The sequence below is a fragment of the Sus scrofa genome, chromosome 1, assembly GCF_054392235.1.
Source record: "Sus scrofa isolate SSC_HxYL_T2T_F1_AM1 chromosome 1, Sscrofa_HxYL_maternal_Yorkshire_Landrace_v2.0, whole genome shotgun sequence".
NCBI classification, from domain to species: Eukaryota; Metazoa; Chordata; class Mammalia; order Artiodactyla; family Suidae; genus Sus; species Sus scrofa.
Window position 1 is genome coordinate 236904530 of NC_139383.1, and position 27828 is coordinate 236932357.

At 38.6% G+C, this 27828-nt stretch overlaps 1 protein-coding gene across 16 annotated transcripts in view; it reads left to right on the forward strand.

Annotated features, from left to right (window-relative positions):
- The window catches only part of TMC1 (transmembrane channel like 1), a 397188-nt gene that overhangs the window by 325380 nt on the left and 43980 nt on the right, over window positions 1-27828 (forward strand). For 9 of the 16 annotated variants that reach the window (XM_085018990.1, XM_021064852.2, XM_021064901.2 and 6 more), the window contains 5 exons: window positions 5099-5241; window positions 16881-17025; window positions 17626-17820; window positions 20924-21103; window positions 21229-21390. In XM_085018990.1, the coding sequence (XP_084875116.1) occupies window positions 5099-5241; window positions 16881-17025; window positions 17626-17820; window positions 20924-21103; window positions 21229-21390 (825 nt within the window). Of the gene's footprint in view, window positions 1-5098; window positions 5242-16880; window positions 17026-17625; window positions 20889-20923; window positions 21391-27828 lie in introns of those variants that run through there. The other 7 variants (XR_014841737.1, XR_014841739.1, XR_014841738.1 and 4 more) reach the window with 2 other exon arrangements.

A 27828-nucleotide genomic window follows, 5' to 3' on the forward strand; every position in this document is an offset into this window, starting at 1 on the left:
TACTAGAAGCAGTTTCTCTGTTCACTTAGTCATGCTGCAAACATAAACTGAATATGAGATGCTGGGAATACAAAAGTAATTGATATATGTTCCCTGTCTACAGGGATCTTATGGTCTAACTGGATGTGCAAACAAACAATTGCCATATGATGTGACAATCTCCAGCTAAAAATATATATGTCCTAGGCACATGGAAGCATGATGAAGGGAGGAGTTGGTGTTGAAGTTTACTAGAGTTCTGAGAAGATCCAGTAAACAATAACTCTGTTTCTCATCTGAGTTCAAAATAATTTGTTTGAAAGGCAAGCCCAGTTAGTTTCATTTACCAATCAGAAAAGTCACTATACCTTCCCTGGGGTGGAGTGAGTGAAGAGCTAGAGAAGGTATGGGATGTATTTCATTTAGTGGAGCTCTGTGCAACTGAAGGAAATGACCATGCATTTCCCCATAACAACTGTCTCTGGTATAGAGGTTAGTAAAGTCTTTACAGAGGTATCTTGAACTAGTTTTAAAGGAAGAGTAGGAACAAGCTAGGTTCTGAAATGGGGAAGATAACTGGGAGCTGTATTATAAGCAGAGGGATCAATATGCACAAAGATATGGAGACAGTAAATGGTGCTATGCACTCAGTACCCATAAGTGATTCAGCAAAGCTGGTATTCAGGGAGAGATTAGAGAGGCGGAAGATGAGTGCGTCATACAAAAACAAGTGTATATGGAGTTCCTGTCATGGCTCAGTGGTTAACGAATCCGACTAGGAACCATGAGGTTGCGGGTTCGATCCCTGGCCTTGCTCAGTGGGTTAAGGATCCAGCGCTGCTGTGACCTGTGGTGTAGGTTGCAGACGCGTCTCGGATCCTGCATTGCTATGGCTCTGGCGTAGGCCGGTGGCTACAGCTTCGACTAGACCCCTAGCCTGGGAACCTTCATATGCCAAGGAGCGGCCCAAGAAAGGGCAAAAAGACAAAAAACAAACAAACAAAAAAAACAAGGGTATAATCATGGAGGACAGTTGGATTCTTTATGCTTAAGAGTCAGAGCTTATTCTCTAGGCAATGTAGAACATAAAGTTTTGAAGCAGGATGGAAATATGGTCAGAGTTATCCTTTAGAAGATTCTTGTGAGTATGGAATGGGTTTGTTGGTATAAGGTGGAGGAAGACAGGCCTGTAAATGGCAGTTATGTACAGAGAAGGGATTGGTATCAGATATGGGGATGAGGCATAAACTACAGGATTTAGCAAGTGACTGCATGTGCCTTATGGGTGAAAATGGGAAGATAATGAAAATATCCAAGTTTCTGGCCAGGGTGAGGATCATTTCCTGAGACAGGAGGAACAAACAAGTTTTGGGAAACTTTTAAAATGTACTGAGTTCAAGGTTCCTGTGAAACATCCAAGTGGACTGCAATGTGTAATGGACTTTGAGCATAGGGTCTAGAATTCCCCACCATTAGTGACAGTTGTGGATCATGGCGCAAAAGGCAAATGGAAGTTTTCTTTACGGAAGTGAGCATGGTTAAAAAGGCAGTGGAGCATAATGAAAAGAACTCAGTCATGGAATTTTAGACAGACCTGGATTTTTAACCTACCACATACTTTATGTATGTATGATATTAGACAACTGCCCTGAGCCTGTGATGCATGGATGGGCACCAAAAGAAATTGTCTACTTGACAGCTTTTTGAGAGCCAGGGTAACATAGACAGGTAGAAGTTCATTTCCTCTATTAAAAATAAGAAGATCTGTGAAGACTCAGCCCAGCTTCTTTGCTGTAATTGACATACTTCCTAGCCAAGAACCATATAACATCAGTATTATAACTCTAGATCTCTGTTGGAGCAAAAGAAAAAGAAACTCAAAGGTGAGCAAAGCATGAGGTAGAAGCTTGGTGAGTCTAGTTGGAGAGAAGGTGGGTGGCCAGGGGCTGGACTCAGTGTATACTGCAAAAGGGTCAGGCTGCCTGCTGTTCTTGAGGTTTGTTTTGGGTGTTGTTAGCCATCTCAGTCCTTGCTTCTCTCTTGTATCTCCACTGGATCAGATTTTTGTTTTTCTTTTTGGCTGTCCCCATGGCATGTGGAAGTTCCTGAGCCAGGAATTGAACCTGTGCCACAGCAGTGACAATACCGGATCCATAACCCTCTGAGCTACAAGGGAACTTCTGTATCAGTTAGGTGATGTAATTCTTTATCTTTTATCACACTTGAAACTTCCCTTAACACTAAGGTATAAATGATAATAACTCAGAGAAAAGTGGAAATATAGTCCAATTATGTGGTACCACTTCCCCTTCAGCAGGCATGGTTCAGAAATTATGGCTTCCTTTCTAATTTTGACTTTATATATTTTTTTTTTTTCAAAATAATGGCTTGACAGTTACCACAAACTAAAAGGGCTTACTAAGGATGATGAAACTCATTTATCATCCTGGAGGTAGAATGTTGTCTTTCACAGTGAATATTTATTTGTAGTGAGAAACACCAAAGGGATGGAATTCTAATATAATTTCAGGTGATACCTACTTGTAAAGGGGCTATTTGAACGCAGAACTTTTTTAGGGGCCTCTGTAATTCAGTCTTCCACTCCATCTATGTACAGTATTTGGCAAATAAGTTCTCAATAAAAGCTAGTTAGGTAAATAAATACATGAGTTGATTCCTAGTGACCGCATCATCAAAACATTCTCATGGATGTGTGTCAATGACTAAGGACTAGACCAGCTGCAGCATTCAGACAGAAATTAGTGTCTTAATAGACAATTTGCAAGCATGGAGCCCAGAGTTGGACAGGAATTTTCTGTGCTCATTTGAAACTTGGCTCCGAATGTGGTTTCTCTGTCACAGATTTGGGATGGGAGAGTGCTCCCACAAGGAAAGCCATGTGTGCTGACATGGAAACCGAATGGAACTTTGGCTAAGCCAGGAGTTGCTTCTATTTTTGTCACTTCCAGATGTCTGCTGTTGGAGTTTTAAGAGAAAGGGAAAGATGCGTGGCGTGTGGTGGGCCCACCGGGAGTGGGGAAGAGGCATTCCTCTTTTAAGCCTTTCGAAGTGTTTAAAGCCACCCTCGATATGCTACTGAGATGGATTGGAGAAAGCTCTTAAAAATTGTGTGCTTCAACAGTACCTCCTCTTTCTTTCATATAATTCGCTGTATATGTAGAAATAGGTTAACTGAAGAAACCTTTGCAAAATAATCAGGATTCCAAAAACGGACCCTTTCCCCCTTTGGTTGTGATCTAATATTTATGAAGTGCCAGTCATTGAACATATGCTGAATGGTACATACACCAGATGAATTAGCTGCCCCAGTAGCTATTGTGCTAACCTAACAAGCTCACCAGATGTTTGTTATATGTTTACATTTCCCTTTTATGTTATTTTGGAGGTGTATTTTAATCCCAATACTGCCATTATAAATTAGAGAAAAAATTTCAGGTTGTAATGTTTATGTATGTAGAGATGAAGCCCTTGGAAATCTTTCAATAGTGGTGTCCAGGTCCTTTCTAAGAGGTCCTGGCACCATTCTGGATCCATGCAGAGTGGTTCCAGGTTTTTTTTGTTTGTTTGTTTGTTTGTTTGTTTGACTGGGTAGATATGACATTAGTATGATACAGGGCCTGGTAGGCAAGGAAAGGATAGGCAAAGCATTATAGCACAGTGGTTAAGTATATGGATTTGAATTAGACAGACCCAATCTCTGCTACTTCCTAGCTAGGTGAACATGGACAAGTTAGTTAATATCTCTAAAGCTCAGTTTCTTCATCTGTAAAGTAGGCATACAGCTAGTAGCTATTCAGCCTTTTTTGGATGGGGTAGTTATGGTATATAGCACCTTCTTGAACTAGGATGTGAGTTCACCAGAAATAAGACAAAGAGTTAGAGATGAGGTCAGCCTGTCACCTTTATTGTTAAAACTGATATTAAAGAATGCAGCATCTTGGAGTACCCCTTGTGGCTCAGCAGAAATGAACCTGACTAGTATCCATGAGGATGTGGGTTCTATCCTGGCCTCACTCAGTGGGTAAGGATCTGGCATTGCCGTTAGCTGTGGGGTAGGTTTCAGACGTGGCTAGTCCCGTGTTACTGTTGCTGTGGCAGTGGCTGGCAGCTGCAGCTCCAATTCAGTCCCTAGCCTGGGAATTTCTGTATGCCATGGGTGTGGCCATAAAAAGCAAAAAACAAAAAACACAAAAACAAAACAAAAAAACCCCACAACAAATTGTTGATATTATTACCGCAATTATCTTCTTACTTCACAAAGCATAATAGTTATTGTTTTAGGTTATTGCCCGAGAGATGAAGTCAGAGAAACTGGGAAAGTAGATATATAGTAATAGAAAAACAATGCTTCCAAAGAAAGAGTGTAAAACACTGAATGAGAGGAGATAAAGATGAAGACTATTATAAGGGAAGCAGCATCAAAACATGCCAGTTCTGTGTACAGAGAGCAGTTATACTCAGGTGGCTTTGAAAGATGATGATTCCAACCCTGGCAGATAATTTTTGGGAAAGAGCATGTAATTGCATGAATAAACATGCTTGTTAGGGGAGAATGCTATAATAGTCCTGATAAATAGACGGTTGTGCATTTGGTTCCAATATCATCTTATCTGCTCCTTGTTTTTGCTGAGTGTAATCTGAGACATGGCCTCTGTGATTCACAGAGGACCAGTCTAACTGTGGCTTAGGTAATTGGAAGTGGAAATTTGGCATGACACTTTGAGGAAGCACGTTTCAGATCCTTCTTCCAATATTAAGCAAGCTCTTAAAGTTGTAAATCTAATGATACTATGAAGTGTGTTTTGATGTTTCAATCAATGGGAATTTCATGGTAATGGCTCCACAGCTGAGCAAGCCTATATTTGGTCTAAAATGTAGTGTATTTAGAAGTCCCTGAATTTCAAGTAAACCAAGAGGCTGTCAATCAATGTGGCAGCTAAAACAGCCACTCCATGAAGCAAAACAGTAGGGCTCATGTCAGAGCCATCTCCCAAGTTTGAAAATTAATGTCATTTTGTTATTCCTCTTAAAAGTTGATCTTTTTACTTTGAGTTGCTTTCCACAGCATCTGTTAAGTGGCTTTGTTTTTGGACTTTAGGGCTTGGCTCAATATTCTGTCCTCTTTTATGGCTACTATGACAATAAACGAACAATTGGATGGATGAATTTCAGACTGCCACTCTCCTATTTTCTAGTGGGGATCATGTGCATTGGATACAGCTTTCTGGTTGTCCTTAAAGCGTAAGTTTTGTTGGTCTCTTGGGAAGCAAACAATGATTTTTGGAATCAAATGGGAAAATTAATTTGAAAATTGGATAATTTTTTTGTTTCATGTTTAGAGAATGCAGAGTATATGAGATAAAATGTGGTTTTAATACTGACACTAATATTTGACTATTATATTGCCCAAACAAAAGGGTTGAACACAGAGGCCTTTGATCATCTCACTGGGTCACACTGATGGTTGCTGCCTATGCTATATTTAAGCATATTTTAAAATTGTGCTTTTTCTGTATTTCGAGGTGTGAATCAATATTGCAAACAAGATAGGGAAACAGCTTCTGACCTCTTTTTGGTACAGAGGGGTTTGTGACTTGCACAATAAGCTCAATAGGTGGAATCTGTTGTTCTCTCTTCATTAAAAAAATAAATAAATAAACAGAATAATCACTCATCCAAAAAAAAAATTCAGCTCTGGAAGACAGCCAAAACAAATGGTTCCCAAAGAGACTGTCATGATTAACTGTATAATCATGGTTTGTCTTGGAAGAGGATTTATTAGAGCATGGGAAAGAATTTCATTGGGGAACTAATGAAACTGCAGCTTATTTTCCCCCTGTCTGAAACATATTTGTAAAACGCCACTTCAAGACACTGCAGAAACCTGGCACAGACATTTAAGCCTGTAAATAATTTATCCTTTAGCTAATTTTCTGAACCAGTTTAGGAGAAGTCTTGAAATATCTCAGACTCTCCACCCTTTTACTAAACTATGCACAAGGTGAATTGGTCTTTTGCTTCATTTCAGGGAAGGACCTCTACCTTATGGTGAAACTGAATTAATACATACAAAGCACTTAAACATGACTAGCATGTGGTGATTGACAAGTGTTAACCCTTTTATTAGGTTTATAATTCATAGGCTTATTGAAGAACCAAAGCCAGAATGTGAGGTGATGAAATTACATGATATCCCTAGCAGTGGGGCAGTGATATATAGTTATGCAGTTGTACATTAATAGATTTGTGCATTTATTATACTAATTTTTTGGCAGATGAATTTAAAGCATCTAGAACAGCATTATGCAAAGGAATATAAGAGAAGGTACATACATAATTTAAAATTTTCTAGTAGCCATTTTAAACACATACATTGTAGAACAAATTCAGTATATCTAAAGTATTTCTTCAACACATAATCTGAAAATATTATTGAAATATTCTGGGTTTTTTTGGTACTGAGGCTTTGAAATCTTGTGTATATTTAACACAAGTAATAATTCAAGTGCTCAGTAACCACTTATTGCTGGTGGCAAAAATATTGGATAGTGCAACTCTAGAGGAAATGGCAACTTTTTTGAATTAGCTCAAAGATGCCATTTAGGATAGCTACAGAGAGCACCGCCATGGTGACTTCCTCTCAGACTCATTCATGTTATGCCAACCAAACAAGCCTGGCTTTGGTCCCTCCTTCTGGCAGGGGACCTTTGGTGCTTTATCACCTGATTGGCAAGTGGTTTAAGCTCCTTGGCCTGTATGGTAAGACAGCTTCAGAGCGATTTAGGACTCCTACACTACTCCTAGCCCTGGGGGCAAGGCTGATAGAAAAACAATTGATGAGATAAAAATGATTTGTACAAAATCATTTATCATCCCTTTCCTCACTCCTTCCCACCCTAAACAAATACATTCTTGGAATAAACATGAGTGGTTTTACCAGAGACATGACTCAAATCAAGGGAAATTGAGGACTAAAATCAACTAGGCAACTGATGGACTTTGTCATCTTATCCATACTGTTTGTCTCAGCAGCTTCATCCATAAAAGGGAGGAAAATGTCTAATTTTTTTGGTTAATTAATAGGGAAATTTGAAAGAAAATTAGATGTATATCCAAGGAAATACTTTGAGGTTTTTAAGATAAGGTGACTAACTTTGTTCACCCAGGAGTTTTAGCACTGAAAGTCTTGTGTCCTGGAAACCCAATCAGTCCCTGGCAAACCAGGATGGTTGGTCACCTTGGTTTTAGGCCCTTCCTTCCTCTGCTCTTTCCTTCCTTGAAAATTATACGTTGAGGTTGCCTCTCAAAGATAAAGTAGTTCAAAAACATAGCCTCCATGAAAAAGGAAGAATTTTTGTAAGTATATACACTTTTTTTTTTTCTATAAACAAAGGATGGAGCTGTACATGGAACATTTTATAGCTATCAGAGCCCTCTCGTAGTAAAAATGTGTTGTTAGCAGAGTTTGTCTTTGATATGCTTACTTATTCCTTTTAGTATTCCACTTCCTTTCTTGCCAATTTCACATGCTATAAGTTCCAGGTTTGCTTGTCCAGCTAGAGTTCCCTTCTTTGGGAGGTTGTCAACAGATACAACCAGTGATAAACCTCCATTCAAAACTTTTTCCATCAAGTGGGTCAGTTTTATTTGAGGCCTGCCCTTCGCTCAGTGCCAGTGCAAAGAGGGGTGATGACATCTTAAGTTAATAATTTTTTCCACTAGGCAGGTTAAACCATTGGAAATGTCTGATTTCAACCCTTTTGACCTACAAAAAAGGCATTTAGGAGTTCCCGTAGTGGCTCAGTGGTTAACAAATCTGACTAGGAACCATGAGGTTGCAGGTTTAATCCCTGGCCTTGCTCAGTGAGTTAAGGATCCGGCGTCTCGATGAGCTGTGATGTAGGTTGCAGACGTGGCTCTGATCCTTCATTGCTGTGGCTGTGGTGTAGGCTGGCAGCTATAGCTCTAATTAGACCCCTAGCCTGGGAACCTCCATATGCCCTAGAAAAGACCCCCCCCCCCAAAAAAAAAAGCACTTTACATGGTTCAACATATCTCGTGGTGTCCTAGCTTGGTCACCAGCATGAAGTCAGAAAATCTAAGCCCTTGACCCATGCCTGTGGTTTACTTCTGGATCATGTCCAGCAAATGACTTCATAAATTTACCCTTCAGCTTCCCCATCTGGGAAAAGTAAATAATAAATTAACTACCTCGACCTCTTGTTAAGTTTTTGAGAAAGACAAATATGATAATGTACATAAATTCTATTTGCAAAGCATAAAATGGTAGAGTGATGTAGGACTCATTATTTTTGATTATTTTTCAAAAACATTAGCCCATTTGAAATATGTAAATCTCTGTAAGTAATGGGGACAAGCAATGGGGGAATTTAAATGATCTTAGAGATGCCTGCCAACCTACAGTGTCAACTACATGTCATCATGCTCCTTTTTTTTTTCAGTTCCATATCACTGTAGTATTTTATTTTATTTTTTAATTTAATTTTTATTATTATAGTTGATTTACAGCATTCTGTCAATTTCCATTGTACAGCAAAATGACCAAGCCACACCTCACTATAGTATTTTAAAAACCAAAACCTTATGGGATCTTTTTACAATATATCATATAACATTTTAATTTTGCTACTTATAGCAACAAGGATTAAAAAAAGGAGTAGAATAAGTGGAATAAACATTTTTAACCACTGAAATAAACCTTTAAGTACATACATTTTAAACTGTCTAGGCAAAAAAAATAATTTTTTAAAAAAATATCACTGATTATGGGAATTCCCGTGGTGGCACAGTGGTAACAAACTTGACAAGCATACATGAGGATTTGGGTTCAGTTCCCGGCCTCGCTCAGTGAGTTGGGGAGCTGGCATTGCCATGAGCTGTAGTGTAGATCACAGATGTGGTTTGGATCCTGCTTGGCTGTGGCTGTGGCATAGGCTGTCAGCTACAGCTTCTATTCGACCCCTAGCATGGGAACTTCTATATGCTGTGGGCGTGGCCCTAAGAAAAAAAAATTCACTGATTATATTATATGTAACTATTTGGCATTAAAGTTGACTAAAATCTTGATTTTTGGTAAGAGTTGTAGGGTATGGAAAACTCATGCATTCAGTGTAGTCACTCTTGGGAGAGGAAATTCTTAGAGGAATTGAAATCTGTTTAAGAGTTTTTTGATCTGACCTGATTTTATTAATCCCTAGGTTTCAGAGGGATTGAAAACCAACTAAAATTGTGTACAATAGTTTAAGAGTCTATAAATATTTTTTTCCTAGGGAGGGGCCCGGGTGGTTTTCATGAGATTTCTAAAGAGATCTTTATCCCATAAAAGGTTCAAAACCTAGTATATGACCCTAAGAAAACAGTTTAGGAAAACAAATTAAAAATATGTATTTTTAAATAACCAGTTTAATTGTTAAAATCATCAATGCTTAGCAGTCTTTTAATCTTGAAAGCCTGGAAATTTTTTTTTTTGTTTAAAAAATTAAGCCCAAGGAGACAAGATGGCGGAAGAGTAGGGGGACACGCTCGCCCTCTCGCACAAACACAACAAAAAAAAACACATCTGTAGGATAAATGACTCACACAGAACAGCAACCAATCGCTGGCAGAAGAACCTAAACTCCAATAATGGCAAGAAGTTTGTGACATTACTAGGTAAAACAAGAGAAAAGAGGAGAGTGGCAGAAGGTGAATCCGAACGGGACAGGCGCTCCCGAAAGGAAACTGCAGAGGAGAAAGGGATCCTGCACCCTGGAAAGTCACCTACTCGGGGGGGTGGGGGGAAAGATCAAACGAACCAGAGGAATCTCCAGATGCAGAGAAGAGTGTAGCAGTAAGTTGGAGTTCTGAAAAGCAGATCGAGAACTGAAGGGACCGTCTAAACTATGGGCACAGTCACCAAAAATTGAGACGCCAGGGTGGGGGCTGGGCACCGAGACCTCGGCTCTGGAGGTTAGTCCCCAGGAAAGGGCTGGGGGGCGGGGTGGAGCGGAGACTGCTTGGGAGGTATAGAAACCGGTCTGTCAAGTTTGACAGGGCAGAGACTGCCTGGGAGACTAGAAAGCAAAGCTGTCGCAGGGGAAGGGAGCAATATTCTAGGGGCGGGGGAGTGGAAAGCCACATCAGAGGGAACCTGGGAGAAGAGCCTCATCTGCGCCCGCCCATGCTAGGGAGAGGAGGGAAGGAGGGGTGGGTCCCCATAGAATACTCCCCACACAACAGCAAGCTTACTGGCCCTCTAGCTAGCAGAAAGCTGTGCTTCCCAGTTCATCCCCTCCCCCCCACCCCCACCACCCCCTATGCACTCGGCGGACCTGAGGCTGCCTGCCATCCAGGAGGGTTGGCCTCAACAACTGCCTGAAGTCTACCACCGCAGGGGCTGTCCCTGCATAGGCCTGCTTGCCCTTTGGAGGGGCTACACCCCCGCAGAGCAGCACCAAACAGCACCAGCCCCTGAGAAAAGGCCTGCAGCCCAGAAAAGCTAGATCAAGCCTAGCCAGGCCTTGAAAAGATCTGCCTAATTTTCGGACAGTCTTTCTGAGTCGGGCTGCCCTGGGGAGGACCCTATTGGGTTGGCAGTGGCCCAGCTAGCCGCCCAAGACCCCAGGGGGTGCTGAGTTCTCACAGATCAGCTGCATAGGACTGCTAGCTCCAGGCAGGACCCCCTGCAGCCCAGAAAAGCTACAACAAGCCTGGCCAGGCCGTGAAAAGATCTGCCTAATGCTCAGATGGTCTTTCTGAGTCAGGCTGCCCTGGGGAGGAGCCTCCTGGCTTCGCAGCAGCCCAGATAGCTGCTCCAGCCCTCAGGGGGTGCTGCACTCCTGAGGAACAGCTTCCCAACACTGCCAACCCCCTGCAAGAACCCCACAGACTAAAAACACCAGAGCAAGCTCTGCATGACCAAGTGAAATCTGCTACCATCGTGGTGTGGACCTCCCAGTTCTGTCTGCCCTCAGGAAGTCCTCCTTTGCTTCAAAGAGACCCTGTTAGCCCCATCAACACTCCAGAAAAGCTACACTGCCTCAAAAAAGACTGACCAACAATGCCAGCCCTCAGGAAACATTCCACGGCAGTGACAAGGCAAACACTGCCCGATAACGGAGAGTACCACTCCCTCAGGAAAAAGTAAACAACAAGCAAGATGAAGAAGCTGAGAAACCACCCCCAGTCAAACCAACAGGAGAACTCACCTAAAACAGTCAGCAATGAAACAGATCTCTGCAGTCTGACAGACCTGGAGTTCAAAAGAGAAATAGTGAAAATACTGAAGGAATTAAGAGAAGATATGAACAGTAATGCAGATACCCTCAGAAAGGAACTAGAAAATATAAGGAGGAGCCAAGAAAAACTAGAACATTCATTTGCAGAGATACAAACTGAACTACGGGCAGTAAAAACCAGAATGAGTAATGCAGAAGAACGAATCAGTGATATGGAAGATAGAATAATGGAAATCACCCAATCAGGTCAGCAGACAGAAAACCAAATCAAAAAACAGGAAAGCAATATAAGAGAACTATGGGATAATATAAAATGGGCCAATCTATGCATAATAGGAATTCCAGAAGGAGTAGAAAAAGATAAGGGGATGGAAAATATATTTGAAGAAATTATTGCTGGAAACTTCCCAAATCTAAAGGATACTGAGTTCAAGATACGGGAAGCACAGAGGGCCCAAAACAAATTGAACCCAAATAGACCCACACCAAGACACATCATAATAAAAATGGCAAAAGTTATTGATAAAGAGAGGATCCTAAAGGCAGTAAGAGAAAAGCAGAATGTTACCTACAAGGGAACCCCCATAAGAATATCAGCTGATTTCTCTACAGAAACACTACAGGCCAGGAAGGAATGGCAAGAGATATTTAAAGTGCTCAAAGGAAAAAAATATGCAACCTAGAATACGCTATCCAGCAAGAATATCATTTAAAATAGGAGAAATAAAAATTTTTTCCAGCAAACAAAAACTAAAAGAATACAGCCACACAAAACCCAGGCTGAAAGAAATACTGAAAGGGCTTCTCTAAACCAAAAAGAAAGGAAGGAAAGGGAAGAAAAAAGAAAAAAAAAAAAAAAGAAGAGGAAGAATTAGGACTGAGGAAACCGCAATCAGGGAGAAGTCACTCAAATAAGCCAGCACACAGATTTAATCATGAACATGCTTCAAACAAAATAAAATTAAAAAGGAAAAAAAAAAGAGTCATCAAAATCATAAAATGTGGGCAAGGGATTTTAGGAAATAAATAGACCCTTTTTGTTTGTTTGTTTGCATGTTTCTCTTCTTAATTTTAATATAGTAATGAAGCGTTTGATCCTACAGGACCATCAGGCTAAAACACACAATTATAGGAAGGGGTTAGCATACTTAAAAAACAGGGCAACCACAAGCCAAATATTGCATTCGCAAAAAATGAAAAAAAAAAAAAAAACACAAAACACTCAAGCAGATTATAACAGGAGACCATCCCATCCAACCAAAAAAAAAAAAAAAAAAAAAGAAAGGAAGAATGGAGAACCATAGAATCAACTGGAACACAAGGTTCAAAATGGCAATAAATAATCATCTATCAATTATCACCTTAAATGTAATGGACTGAATGCTCCAATCAAAAGACACAGAGTGGCTGAGTAGATAAAAAGGCAAAAACCTTCAATATGCTGCCTACAAGAAACTCACCTCAGGACAAAGGACACATTTGATTGAAAGTGAAAGGATGGGGAAAAATATTTCATGCCAATAGACATAACAGAAAAGCAAGAGTTGCAACACTCATATCAGACAAAATAGACTTTAAAACAAAAGACATAAAGAAAGACAAAGAAGGGCACTACTTAATGATTAAGGGATCCATCCAAGGAGAGGATGTTACTATCGTCAACATATATGCCCCAAATACAGGAGCACCCAGATACATACAACAAATATTAACAGACATAAAGGGAGATATTGATGGGAATACAATCATAGTAGGAGACCTTAATACCCACCCCTCACATCAGTGGACAGATCCTCTAGACAGAAAACCAATAAAGCAACAGAGATCCTAAAGGAAACAATAGAAAAGTTAGACTTCATTGATATCTTCAGGACACTACATCCAAAAAAAGCAGAATACACATTCTTCTCAAATGCTCATGGAACATTCTCAAGACTCGACCACATATTGGGACACAAAGCTAACCTCAATAAATTTAGGAGCATAGAAATTATCTCAAGTATCTTTGACCACAATGCCATGAAATTAGAAACCAACCATGGGAAAAGGAAAGAGAAAAAACCTACTACATGGAGACTAAACAACATGCTACTGAAAAACCAATGGGTCAATGAGGAAATCAAGAAAGAAATAAAAAAATACCTTGAAACAAATGATAATGAAGACACAACCTCTCAAAATCTATAGGATGCTATGAAAGCAGTGCTCAGAGGGAAATTTATAGCAATCCAGGCCTTTCTCAAAAAAGAAGAAAGATCTCAAATTGACAACTTAACCCTCCACCTAAATGAATTAGAAAAAGAAGAACAAAAAAGTCCTAAAGTCAGCAGAAGGAAGGAAATTCTAAAGATCAAAGAAGAAATCAATAAAATAAAGATTCAAAAAACAATAGAGAAAATTAATAAAACCAAGAGGTGGTTCTTTGAAAAGGTAAACAAAATTGACAAACCCCTGGCCAGACTTACTAAAAAGAGGAGAGAAAGAATCCAAATAAACAAAATTATAAGTGAAAAAGGAGAAATCACAACAGATACAGCAGAAATACAAAAAACCATAAGAGAATACTATGAACAACTATATGGCAACGTTTGACAATCTGGAAGAAATGGACAGTTTTCTAGAATCTTACAGTCTGCCAAAACTGAATCAAGAAGAAACAGGCCAACTGAACAGACCCATCACTAGAAATGAAATTGAAGAGGTCATAAAAACACTCCCTACAAATAAAAGTCCAGGACCAGATGGCTTCACAGGCGAATTCTATCAAACATATAAAGAGGAATTGGTGCCCATCCTCCTTAAACTCTTTCAAAAGGTTGAAGAAGAAGGAATACTCCCAAAGACATTCTATGAGGCCACCATCGCCCTAATTCCAAAAGCAGACAGAGATACCACCAAAAAAGAAAACTATCGGCCAATATCTTTGATGAACATAGATGCAAAAATTCTCAACAAAATCTTAGCCAACCGAATCCAACAACATACCAAAAAAATTATACACCATGACCAGGTAGGGTTCATTCCAGGTTCACAAGGATGGTTCAACATATGCAAATCAATCAACATCATACACCACATTAACAAAAAAAGGTCAAAAATCATATGATCATCTCAATAGACGCAGAAAAAGCATTTGACAAAGTCCAACATCCATTCATGATCAAGACCCTCGCCAAAGTGGGTATACAGGGAACATTCCTGAACATAATCAAAGCCATTTATGATAAACCCACAGCAAATATAATACTCAATGGGGAAAAACTGAAAGCCTGCTCACTCAAATCTGGAACAAGACAGGGATGCCCACACTCACCACTGCTATTCAACATCGTTTTGGAAGTCTTAGCCACAGCAATTAGACAAACAAAAGAAATAAAAGGCATCCGTATAGGAAGAGAAGAGATCAAACTGTCACTGTATGCAGATGACATGATACTATACATAGAAAACCCTAAGGACTCAACCCCAAAACTCCTTGAACTGATTAATAAATTCAGCAAAGTAGCAGGATATAAGATTAACATTCAGAAGTCAGTCACATTTCTGTATACAAACAGTGAAATATTAGAAAAGGAATACAAAAATACGATACCTTTTAAAATTGCACCTCACAAAATCAAATACCTCGGAATACACCTGACCAAGGAGGTAAAGGACCTATATGCCGAGAACTATAAAACTTTAATCAAAGAAATCAAAGAAGATGTAAAGAAATGGAAAGATATTCCATGCTCCTGGATTGGAAAAATCAATATTGTAAAAATGGCCATACTACCCAAAGCAATCTACAGATTCAATGCAATCCCTATCAAATTACCCAGGACATTTTTCACAGAACTAGAACAAACAATCCAAACATTTATATGGAACCACAAAAGACCCAGAATCGCCAAAGCAATCCTGAGAAACAAAAACCAAGCAGAAGGCATAACTCTCCCAGACTTCGAGAAATACTACAAAGCCACAGTCATCAAAACAGTGTGGTACTGGTATCAAAACAGGCAGACAGACCAATGGAACAGAATAGAGAACCTTGAAATAAACCCTGACACCTATGGTCAATTAATCTTTGACAAGGGAGGCAAGAACATAAAATGGGAAAAAGAAAGTCTATTCAGCAAGCATTGCTGGGAAACCTGGACAGCTGCATGCAAAGCAATGAAACTAGAACACACCCTCACACCATGCACAAAAATAAACTCCAAATGGCTGAAAGACTTAAATATACGACAGGACACCATCAAACTCCTAGAAGAAAACATAGGCAAAACACTCTCTGACATCAACATCATGAATATTTTCTCAGGTCAGTCTCCCAAAGCAATAGAAATGAGAGCAAAAATAAACCCATGGGACCTCATCAAACTGAAAAGCTTTTGCACAGCAAAAAAGAAACCAAAAAGAAAACAAAAAGACAACTTTAGAATGGGAGAAAATAGTTTCAAATGATGCAACTGACAAGGGCTTAATCTCTAGAATATAGAAACAACTTATACAACTCAACAGCAAAAAAGCCAATCAATCAATGGAAAAATGGGCAAAAGACCTGAATAGACATTTCTCCAAAGAAGACATACAGATGGCCAACAAACACATGAAAAAATGCTCAACATCGCTGATTATAAGAGAAATGCAAATCAAAACGACCATGAGATACCACCTCACACCAGTCAGAATGGCCATCATTAATAAATCCACAAATAACAAGTGCTGGAGAGGCTGTGGAGAAAAGGTAACCCTCCTGCACTGTTGGTGGGAATGTAAATTGGTACAGCCACTATGGAGAACAGTTTGGAGATACCTTAGAAATCTATACATAGAACTTCCATATGACCCTGCAATCCCACTCTTGGGCATATATCTGGACAAAACTCTCCTTAAAAGAGACACATGCTCCCGCATGTTCATTGCAGCACTATTCCCAATAGCCAGGACATGGAAACAACCCAAATGTCCATCAACAGATGAGTGGATTCGGAAGATGTGCTATATATACACAATGGAATACTACTCAGCCATAAAAAAGAATGACATAATGCCATTTGCAGCAACATGGATGGAACTAGAGAATCTCATCCTGAGTGAAATGAGCCAGAAAGACAAAGACAAATACCATATGATATCACTTATGACTGGAATCTAATATCCAGCACAAATGAACATCTCCACAGAAAAGAAAATCATAGACTTGGAGAAAAGACTTGTGACTGCCTGATGGGAGGGGGAGGGAGTGGGAGGGATGGGGAGCTTAGGCTTATAGACACAACTTAGAATAGATTTACAAAAAGATCCTGCTGAGTAGCATTGAGAACTATGTCTAGACACTCATGTTGCAACAGAACAAAGGGTGGGGAAAAAAAATGTAATTGTAATGTATACATGTAAGGATAACTTGATCCCCTTGCTGTACAGTGGGAAAATAAAATAAATATAAAAAAAAAGTCACGTATCCGATAAAAAAAAAAAAATTAAGCCCAAAAATTTAAAAGTGAACTTTTCTGGTTTTTAGAACAAACGTATTTGAAAATATATGTCTGTTAGATATTGCTTTTCCAATTTCCCTGTAATTATGTTTTGTTATTCTCAAACATCTCACATTCTGCTTGCATTCTGGGTGCTGGGTTTAATTTCCTGTTTTTACAGGATGACCAAAAATATTGGTGATGATGGAGGTGGTGATGACAACACTTTTAACTTCAGTTGGAAGGTGTTCACCAGCTGGGACTACTTAATTGGCAATCCTGAAACAGCGGACAACAAATTCAATTCTATTACAATGAACTTTAAGGTAAAGATACCAATTTCAAGAGCCTTTTCTTGATATTTCTAAGAGTAAAGTTGGAGCCATTCCAAATGGTCTAGGTAGGGAAGTATCTTGACAGTTTAAAGAAAAATTAAATCAGCATTTAATGGTGGGCAGAGTTCTGATTATGACTGAAAAATGACTGATGACCCATGAAAGCACTATTTCTCTCTAAATTTGGTAATAAAACAATGCCATTGGCCTGCAACAGCTGACTGTTAGTAATCAGAATCAGATATTTTAAACAATAGAACACCGCTCACTAATGATTTGCAGGAATACATTAGCTCAATATTTAAACTAACTCTAAAGTATTATTTTGTAGTTTAAAAAAATGTACTAGAAGAGAATTTAAAATGAAAACTATCTTAGTACTTGATCAATCAGTTTGTAAGAATTCTTCCTTCCTTCTCTTACTTTTTCACACTTGCTGGCAATATTCACTTGGTTTGTGGAATTCCAGATTTAGTTTATATTTGCATTCCTCACATTCTTATATTTGCAAAAATAACTTCTGAATTCATGATACTCTGTGTAACTGAGATATTTCTTTTTTTTTTTTTTTTCTGTTTTGCATGGGTGCAGGAAGCTATAATAGAAGAAAGAGCAGCCCAAGTAGAAGAAAACGTTCACTTGATCAGATTCCTGAGGTTTCTTGCTAACTTCTTCGTCTTTCTAACACTTGGCGGGAGTGGATACCTCATCTTTTGGGCTGTGAAGCGATCCCAGGAGTTTGCACAGCAAGATCCTGACACCCTTGGGTGGTGGGAAAAAAACGAAGTTCGTCTCTGCATGCTTATTATGTGCTTAGAACCTGACGCTGACATTTTGTTCTTGTCCTTCAATGCTGGAACATGAAATACAGCCACTCTTTACCTGTTTTCACCATCCTGCCCTAAGAGTGAACCAACCCTGGCCCATGTTTTTCTATTCCAGCCTTATTTCCAAATTTCTACTCTCTGTCTTTTTCGCTTTGTGATATTAGAGAAAGGGAGAGTTGAAAGAGCGATTAGATCACATATATTCCAATCAGTATGTTTTATAGATAGGGGAGCAGAGATAATGAATCTCAGGAAATTAGATGATGTGTTTATGGTTACAGAACAATGGGGAACAGTGAGAATTAAAATTTAGGAGTCTTAATTTCAAGCCCAACACTCTTTCCCTGACCCTATGGTTGCTTTCTCTGTAGATCCTTCATCTATCTTTGAGAGATCCATTTGTTGGAGTTCCTGCTGTGGCTCAGTGGTTTAAGAACCCAACTAGTATCCATGAGGATGCAGGTTCAATCCCTGGCCTTGCTTAGTGGGTTAAGGATCCGGTGTTGCTATGAGCTGTGGTGTAGGTCCTCAGACAAGGCTTGGATCTGGCGTTGCTGTGGCTGAGACATAGGCTGGCAGCTGTAGCTTCCATTCGACCTCTAGCCTGGGATCTTCCATATCAAATGTGGCCCTAAAAAGAAAAAAAAAGTATGATCCAATTGTTGCCTAAGTTCTTTGAAGCAGTGATGATAAAGCCTTCCTTCATTCTTATGTTTATATCTCAGTGAAATCTTCAGATTGCCTCCCCCACATTGGGCAAGTCTGGGCTTTTTTTTCACTAGCAGCCTAACTGCTCCACCTCTTCCTCCCCCTTACATATTTTTTTCTCTTCCAACTGTTATTCAAATGAGAAAAGCCAACTCTTTGCCAGGAATTAAATATCATGATTGTCATTTGTATTCAGAGTATGTGCTCATTTAGCAGATTCAAGAAAAGAGGTCAGAGGTAGATATTTAGAATTAGGAATCACTGGTCATCTGCTGTTGCTTAGGCCTTCTCCTTTCCATAAAATGTTCCAGAATACAGTGTGGCATTGTTTTGAACTTGAGCATTTTCAAAGTACGTGAAGATTTAGGCAATGGGAAGTATAGACTTCCCAAACTGAAACTTCTGTAGAGCCTTGTAGACCAAATAGATTAAGTAAGTCTTTGTAAGCATCTAACTTCCAAGAAAAATCTTGGACAGAAAATGGTATTACGTACTAATAGCAAAGGGCTCCAAACAAAAACATTCTAGGTATTTCAGAGTCAGTTAACATTGAAGATGGGAGAACATACATTTAAGAGACCATGATGACATAGACATTTCAGGGAGACCTATAAAATAGAGGGTAATTAGGTAGAATTATTTTATTTTTTTTAAAAAAGGTTAACCTCAAAGCATTAATAAGTTTTCAAAATTCTCTCTGGCAATTATGATTTGTAGGTGAAATTTGTAGGTGAAATTATTATTGCTACTTTGCCATATTGATCATATTTTTGTGAAAATGAACCATAGTGAAGGATAATAGATAATCAGTTATCATTTAAAAGGGTCACTCTTTGTAATAACCTGTTTAATATCCATCTTAGGGGATCCCTGATCCCTAGGGGCCAACAAAGGTAATAATGAGGATTCATGAATAACTTTACAAATTTCATGAAAGAGAATTTAAATTTACCTTATATAAGATTGCATAGTCTCTAGAGTTCCTGTAGTGGCGCAGTGGTTAACGAATCCGACTAGGAACCATGAGGTTGCGGGTTCGATCGCTGGCCGTGCTCAGTGGGTTAACGATCTGGCGTTGCCGTGAGCTGTGGTGTAGGTCGCAGATGCGGCTTGGATCCTGCATTGCTCTGGCTCTGGCATAGGCTGGCAGCTACAGCTCTGATTCGACCCCTATCCTGGGAACCTCCATATTACATGGGAGTGGCCCAAGAAATAGCAAAAGGACAAAAAAAAAAAAAAGAGATTGCATAGTCTCTGCCAAATTTTTACTTTAGACTGAAATTATATCACGCTGATCTTATATTATGTCATGCTGACTTTTAGTTCCTGCTGGTCCTACTTATTTAATGTCCTTAAACAAAATGGAAAAAATAACATATTGACACTATTTTCTAAATAGAGTCTGGTAGTTCTAATCTTTCAAAACATGGAATCCACCTAGGGAAATGGGAACTATTTAGTGTTGACAGTTTGAGCTGGGTAGGTATTCAGGCAAAGACACTGCCAGAGTCACCTAGAACCTTTTTGTAAAATCTATTTAAAGGCTTCTTATCCCCCCCATTATAAAGGTAGTACATGCTCTGAATTCTTTTCTTTGACTTAATTTAGCCTAATAATATAAGTGTGCAAATCAGTCTGGAGATAAAAACCATGAATTTCCTGCTTGTCTTATTTTCATTCTCTTTCATAATTCTCTTATCTTTGGCATAAAGCAGTTCTTCATTTTTGAAAATTGAAAATTTTCTACCTTGGCGATGGTAACATTATGCCATGTATCCTCCTTTTGATTTTTCTCAACATCCTTTCTGTTTTCTTTGATAAAAACCATTCTGTTTTCTTTTTCTTTCTTTCTTTTTTTGGCCCCTGATAGTTTGCATTTCCCCTAACTCAGTATTTAGTCCTGAGCCCATCTAACTGATTAAACTAGCTCATCTGATGATTATTATCAAATTAGTATTTCCAGTTTGGACCTTATTCCTTAAGCAGATCATTTTTCATTTCCTTTGAAAATCTTATTGTGAAGTACATCACTGTTTCAGAATCAGTTACCATGTAGAACAATATGTTTTCTCTGCATGGAAAGTAATATAAATTGCATCCCACCTTACACTAGGAAACAGATTGTTGTTACCAGTACATCCACAGCTCATGCACATGTACATCCTGAAAATGTGAGTTGAATATTGTCTTCATTGTTTTATTAAGACCAAATATGAAAAATGCATGAAGTAAATAATCTTTAGTCTTATGAAAAATGTCAAAGGAATCTAGGAGAAATCTTGCAAATTCTTGAGCAAAGCAATAAAAACTTTTAAACACTATTAACTTGGTTGATCCCTTGTGTCTTCTTATAGATGAACATGGTCATGTCCCTCCTGGGGATGTTCTGTCCAACACTGTTTGATTTATTTGCTGAATTGGAAGACTATCATCCCCTCATCGCTCTGAAATGGCTACTGGGACGCATTTTTGCTCTTCTTTTAGGCAACTTGTATGTATTTATTCTTGCATTGATGGATGAGATTAACAACAAGGTAAATCTTGTGTCTGGATTGTGCTTGAAATCAGCATATTGTTATATTCCCAGTCTCAAGCTTGCCAGAAATTACTTGGAAATCTGTGTTGTCTTCATTTTTGTTTTCATCACTCTGCTCTCTAGATTGAAGAAGAGAAGCTAGTAAAGGCCAATATTACCTTATGGGAAGCCAACATGATCAAGGCCTACAATGCATCGCTCACTGGAAATAGCACTGGGCCACCCTTTTTTGTACATCCGGCAGATGTACCTCGAGGACCCTGCTGGGAAACGATGGTGGGGCAGGTAATGTCAAAAACAGAAGTCCGTTAACAATTAATGCATTAAAAAAGAGCAGAGTTCATATTTCTTCCATATTGTGACCTGTGTTTTTAATTGCTTATTAATGAAAATAGCTAAGATTTACCGACAGCTTGCCATATGCTGGTTATGAATTTCATATGTATTATCTCATGCAGTCCTCATATGCATCCTTTCAGGTAAGTAGAACATTTACACCCCATTTTTACACTTAGATATAAGGGAAGGATACTTTTACATGGTCTGAGGAGATGTTTACTATCTATTTGTGTTAAAATAAAGCACCCAGATTTAGATACATGCCCAAGCCAATGTTTAAATGGAACTCTAGCTAATGTTACCTTTTTTTCTGTTAAAAAAAAAAAAAAGAAAAGATTCTTTGGGGAGCATACACTAGTATTCATTTCAATGATGTTAATTTTTGTCAAATAATTTGCCCTTTAAGCATCAAAGGAAATACTAGTTTAGGTTTGTTTTTTCCCTAATGACTGCATGAATGACCCCATTAAGACTAGTGGTATTTAGCGGAAAAAAGAAATGTTTCATATGACTTTCTGTTCAATAAGGAAAACCAAACCAAGCAAAAACAATGAAAAAACCTACTTCAGGGCTCTTCTTTCATACAAATGCAATTTATATTTCGAAAAGCCTTTAATTTTATCTCATTAGAATTGACATTCCTCACTTGCACTTCATAAAAGATTTTGGACTTTGGTTCATCATTGATGAACAGACATTTTAAAATATGTGATAGTGCTTCTGTCTGTCAGATGACAGTTTAGTTTCAACAGTAATGTGGTCTTTGAGAAATCATTTGAATAATTTTTTTTTTTTGGTCTTTTTGCCATTTCTTGGGCCACTCCCACAGCATATGGAGGTTCCCAGGCCAGGGGTTGAATTGGAGCTGTAGCCGCCAGCCTACACCACAGCCACAGCAACTCGGGATCTGAGCTGCGTCTGCAACCTACACCACAGCTCGTGGCAATGCCAGATCCTTAACCCACTGATCAAGGCCAGGGATCGAACCCACAACCTCATGGTTCTTAGTCGGATTCGTTAACCACTGAGCCACGACGGGAACTCCTGAATAATTTTTTTACTGTGTACTTATTTTTGTAAGATAAAAGGAAACTTGAAAGTTGGCATTAACCTCATAAAACTAATATATTTTGAACAAATGCAGATATCATTAGGTGTCCTCTGCTTCAGATACTTATCTGACGTAAGCTAATTATCTGTGATTTCAATTGTGGGGGAAAAAATAAGGAAAATGTATATAATGCTATACATACATCATTGAAGACCAAGTGCAAAAAGTATGATATAATTAAGTATTCTGTTTTACTTAAGTTTTCAGGAACCAGATAGACCCTCTCTCTTCCCAATTACATGTTCTTAAACATTCCAGACATGCATATTTCATACATTTTTATAGGAACATACTATGTGTGAAAAAATAAATGAAATGAAATGGAAACTCCCTGCACTTGGTAGAGAGACATTTCTAATACATGGTGTTTCAGATAGAATAATGGCCCCTCAGAAACGTCCATGTCCTAATACCTTGAAACTGTGAATATGTTACTAAAATGGACTTTACCAATGTGAATAAGTTGAATATCTTGGGATAGGAAAATTGCCCCAGATTGTAACAAAATCACAAGCCTGATTATAAATGGGAGATGATAGTCAAAGTCAGAAAAACTAGATGTGAAAATGGAACCAAAAGTTAGAGTGATGTACTTTAAAGATGGAGGGAGGGGGCCATGAGCCATGGAATACAGGTAGCCTCTAGAAGATGGAGAAGGCAAAGAAGTAGGTATCTCTCTGATGCTTGCACCTAGATTTTAGGCTTCTGACTTCCTGAACTGTAAGAAAATTAATTTGTGTTATTTTAAGCCACTAATTTTGTGGTGATTTCTTACAGCAGCAATAGAAAAGGAGTATATGGGTTTCCATGTTTCAAAGCTCCTGGAAGCAAAGTCTGATCATGGTACTTAAACATGGGTCTGTTTTATCACATCTAGGTGGCTCCCTAAATTTTCAGCAAAAGTTGAGAAATATGAAAATATATTCACAAATTCAAAGAGTTTGAGACATTCTCTTAGGTATATCCCAGAGGCCAAACTGACATGAGGGCTAAGAAACTTACTTTTTACCAGGCAACTGCCTATTAAACAGTATTAGTAGAACTCACTGAAAAGAATAAGGTAGAGGCTGCTCACTTCTGAGGAGGAGGAAGCAATTAATTAATACAGATGTCAATGCAATCTAGGATACTTATGTTTCTGATTATCCAGAAGCTTCTGGGATATTCCCACACATACTGAATTAAAATAAAGAAAAAATTACTCATTTCTTCTTCTTGGGAGCCTGTAGACCATGCTGCTTTCTTGCGCTTTTTAAAAAGAAATCCTGTTGTCTTTTTCAGATAATGGGAGAAAAAAAATGTATACATGTATGTGTAACTGGGTCACTATGCTGTACAGTAGAAAAAAATTACATTGGGGAAATAACAATTAAAAAAAAAAAAAGAAAGAAATCCTGTTGACTAGTGGTTTTCTCTGCTTCATCAGCTCTTCTGACTGCCATTTGTAGTTGTGTTTGCCTTTTCTCTTTTACCTTCATTTCTGGAAAGGAGTATTTGGCACTTGTGCGAAAAGTCTGCAGAAGCCACAGGAGGGAAGGGGCTGTGGTTCTGAATGGAATGTTGATGAGGGAGGTGGGATTCATGGGGGCAAAGAGAGAACAGGGTACATAAAAACCCAGAGTGCTGCAAAGGTCTGGCCTTTAAGAGATCAATACCTATATCCATGCACCTGGAAACCTTTATTTTAACTTCTTTTTTTTTTTTTTTTTTTTCAAAGAAGAAATAGTAAAGGCAGCTGCTTTGCATGGAATGTCAAGGATATACCCCCAAAGACTTGTTCATTGTTCATTGCTTTGTTTTTACTCAAGGATGCTGTGGCACTCAAAATTCTCTTTGAATTTGAATATAAAAATTCAGCAGCTCCTTTTATCTCTCCAGGGATTCTCAAGTAATAGTCACATAATCTTATCTACAGTGGCATTTGATAGGTAGGCAGCAGAGCCATTCTTGGGAGACCACTATTTGAAGCTATATATGAAGTCTGGATTTAGGGGAGGAAAAGAAAGCAGCCAGCAGCAGAAGATAATGACAACAGTGGTTCACATTTATGGAATGCCTCTGGTGTGACAAGAATTACCTCCTCGAAGTTTTAAATTACCCTCTGAGATAGTTATATCATTATCCCCATTTTATAGATGAGGAGACTATGACCTAGAAAGGTGAAATAATTTGCTCAAGACCTTAAAGGAAGTCAATGACAGGAGTCCTCATTTAACCTACAGAGTATGGTTAGAATTTGCGTCCTTCATAGTGCTGAATCGTCCCCCAGAAACATAATTAGCTTGAACCCATGCTCTCCAGACTCTTGCCATGAAATATCTATAGTCTGTGGCCCCTTCTGATTCTCTATTATTTTCCCTTTACTTGCTAATTATTCTCTTAGGTTTACTGATCAAAGCTGCCCAAGCATTTTAACTACATGTCATGATTGTCGAGTGGGAGGTGTGGAGTGCTGTGTATAGCAGAAGACCCATGTGTAGCCCATGCTTCCATCCTGACTAGCACACTAGGAACTGGGATTGGATGATGTCTCTGAGGTGGCCTGGGCCATCATTTTGGGGATTTCTTTTCTTATAAAGCAGTGTATTCTTCCTATGTTATGTTGACGAAAATTTCACATTTTAATATAGAGTTCGAGTTCTCCTGCTATTTTATGTGGAAGTTACAATATTGTTTAGGAAAAAAAATAGTATTTCAACCATTGGGATGAGGATGTGGAGGACTTCAAAACCATTCTGAAATTTTCTCTTACCTGAGGAAGTCTTCCTGGGCTGGTGGTAGAAATCTGAAAGTATCCCTCACTGCCTACCTCTAATTGATGCTAGTTATTGGAATCTTAACTCAATTGCCTGGAGAATGAAAAGGAGACTAAGAGTAGGCAAGAAAAAAGTTACATTCAGAAATAATTGCAGGAATTTACTATCACTCAGTCAATCATTCACTCCATATTTATTGAGTGATATTGTGCTAGACACTGGAGGTACAATGGGGAACAGAGGTGGACCCCTTCTCTGCCCTTGTGAAGATTACAATTTCCTGGGGAATATAAAGCCATTAATTAAATAAATATACAAAATTTGCAGGTTTTGTTTTTGTTTTTGTTTTTTTGTGTTTTGCTTTTTAGGGCTGCACCCACGGCATATGGAAGTTTCCAGGCTAGGCTAGGGGTTGAATTGGAGTTACAGCTGCTGGCCTATGCCACCACGGCAATACAGGATCCACGACATGTCTGCAAGCTACACCACAGCTCATGGCAGTGCCGAACTCTCACAACTGGTACTCGACAAAATTTGCAAATTTACAATGGCAACAAAGCACTGCACTACGAGGAGAATGCAATGCATGTAATCTGAGAAGCTTGCCCCAGTCATCCAGGTGAGAGACTTCCCTAAGTGATGCTAGGGTGGTACATATTAGTTGGCATAAATGGAGTCAGGAGATGAAGTGAGCGTGATTGAATACCATGAAGAACACATGTAAACAACTGGTGGCCTGAAGAACTATGGCGTTTGAGTGTGTGAGAGAAAACTGGTGGGGATGGAATGAAGAAGACAAAGGGAAAAGCAATGCAAGAAGACTATGAGCTGGGCAGGACTTTTTTACTTCAGTTGCAGCTGCAGCAAACAACTGCATGAGCTGTTACTGGATAGCATTTCAACTGATTGTACAAAAGCTATCACATTTAATGCTTCTCTGCTGTCTCCAAGTTGCATTAATATAAAGTAGGGCCATCTCTGACATGGGAATGGGAGCTGGTGGATCAGTATTTCTCTCTTCCATCTCTCGAGCAGATAATTCTGAGACCTATTCCATGGCTACTCAACAGGTCCCCAGAAGAATCAAGACCCAGTTGCCTCAGTGGTAACAGCTTTCAACACACTCTTGGGTGATATTTTTCTTTCATTTCCTATTTCATTCTTCCCAATCTCCATTCCTGTTCTTTGACAGCACTTCCCCAAATATACCGCTGGCTTATCAGCCTTGTCACAGGCATGACTTTTGGTGAGAACTAATGCTAAATTAATGTTTTACATTTAAAAGTTTTCAGTATAACATTTTTTGTTTTCATTATATTTGTATTATAGTTAACTGCTATTTATGGAAGATGATATATGCCTTCTATTTATAATAGTGGCAGTTATTTTTTAAAAATAAAGTATATTAAAGTTAGAAGTACTAGGTAAATAATATTTCAGATGGTATTTGAACATGGCAAAAATTGTGAAGATGGTATTTGACCACTGGAGTTTAGGAAGCACTGCTCTGAAGTATGAGACAGGAAATTAACCTAATAACTGTGGGTCAAATGGGCCTTTGCCTTATGAGACAATTCTTTCTCACTAGTTATTTTAAAAGGGAGATTATATAGGTAGCTGGAAACAAAACCCCAAAGGCTTCTTATATTATAGAGGAAAACTAGTATTTATGGAAAAGTGTGTCTAATTAGTGTCTTCAATCTTAGGGCGTGAATTATTGGGAAGGAACAGAAAGGAAAGGGCAGAAGAGAACTATCATGATGAACATTTATTGTTATGTGTCTGCTCTTACATTTATTGCCTATTGTTATGAGTTCCATGAGGAAATGGTGAACGTCCCTCTAACTCATAGCACACACATTTTGCATATAACTTCCAAGTCCACACCAGAGGTAACAGGTTCCTAATTTTCCAGAACATTGCTATGCATATATATATATATATATATATATAGGAGTTTTTGTTAACGAGTTCATGCCACATATGCTGTTTTGTAAATTTTCAACAACGCATTTCTGATCAGAGCATCACGTTTTAGCTCTTTTTAAACTTTATTGAGCTATTATTCATATACCATATATTTCATGCTTTAAAGTACACAATTTAATGGTTTCTAGTATATGTTCACATTGTTGTGCATCCTTATCTACAATAATACTTTTCTTTCAGTTCTAACAATATTCCATTGTGTGAAACACAGTTTTTTATTTAATTTCCTCCCGAGTATGTTTGAATTGTTTCCATTTGTGGGTTGGGAGAAACAGTGCTTTCATAACTATACATAGATTTGGACACTTGTGTTATTATTGCCATAGGATGCATTTCTAGAAGCAGATTTACTTGATCAAATTCCACATTCTTTAAAATGCGATGGACCTTCACAAATGTTCCCTCAAACATTATGCCAGCCTAACTTCCCTATCAGTTTATGACAGTGCCTGTTTCACCACACTTTCACTGTTATGGAGATGCCTGGATTTTTAAATATTCATTATTCTGTGAGGCAACAACTCATCA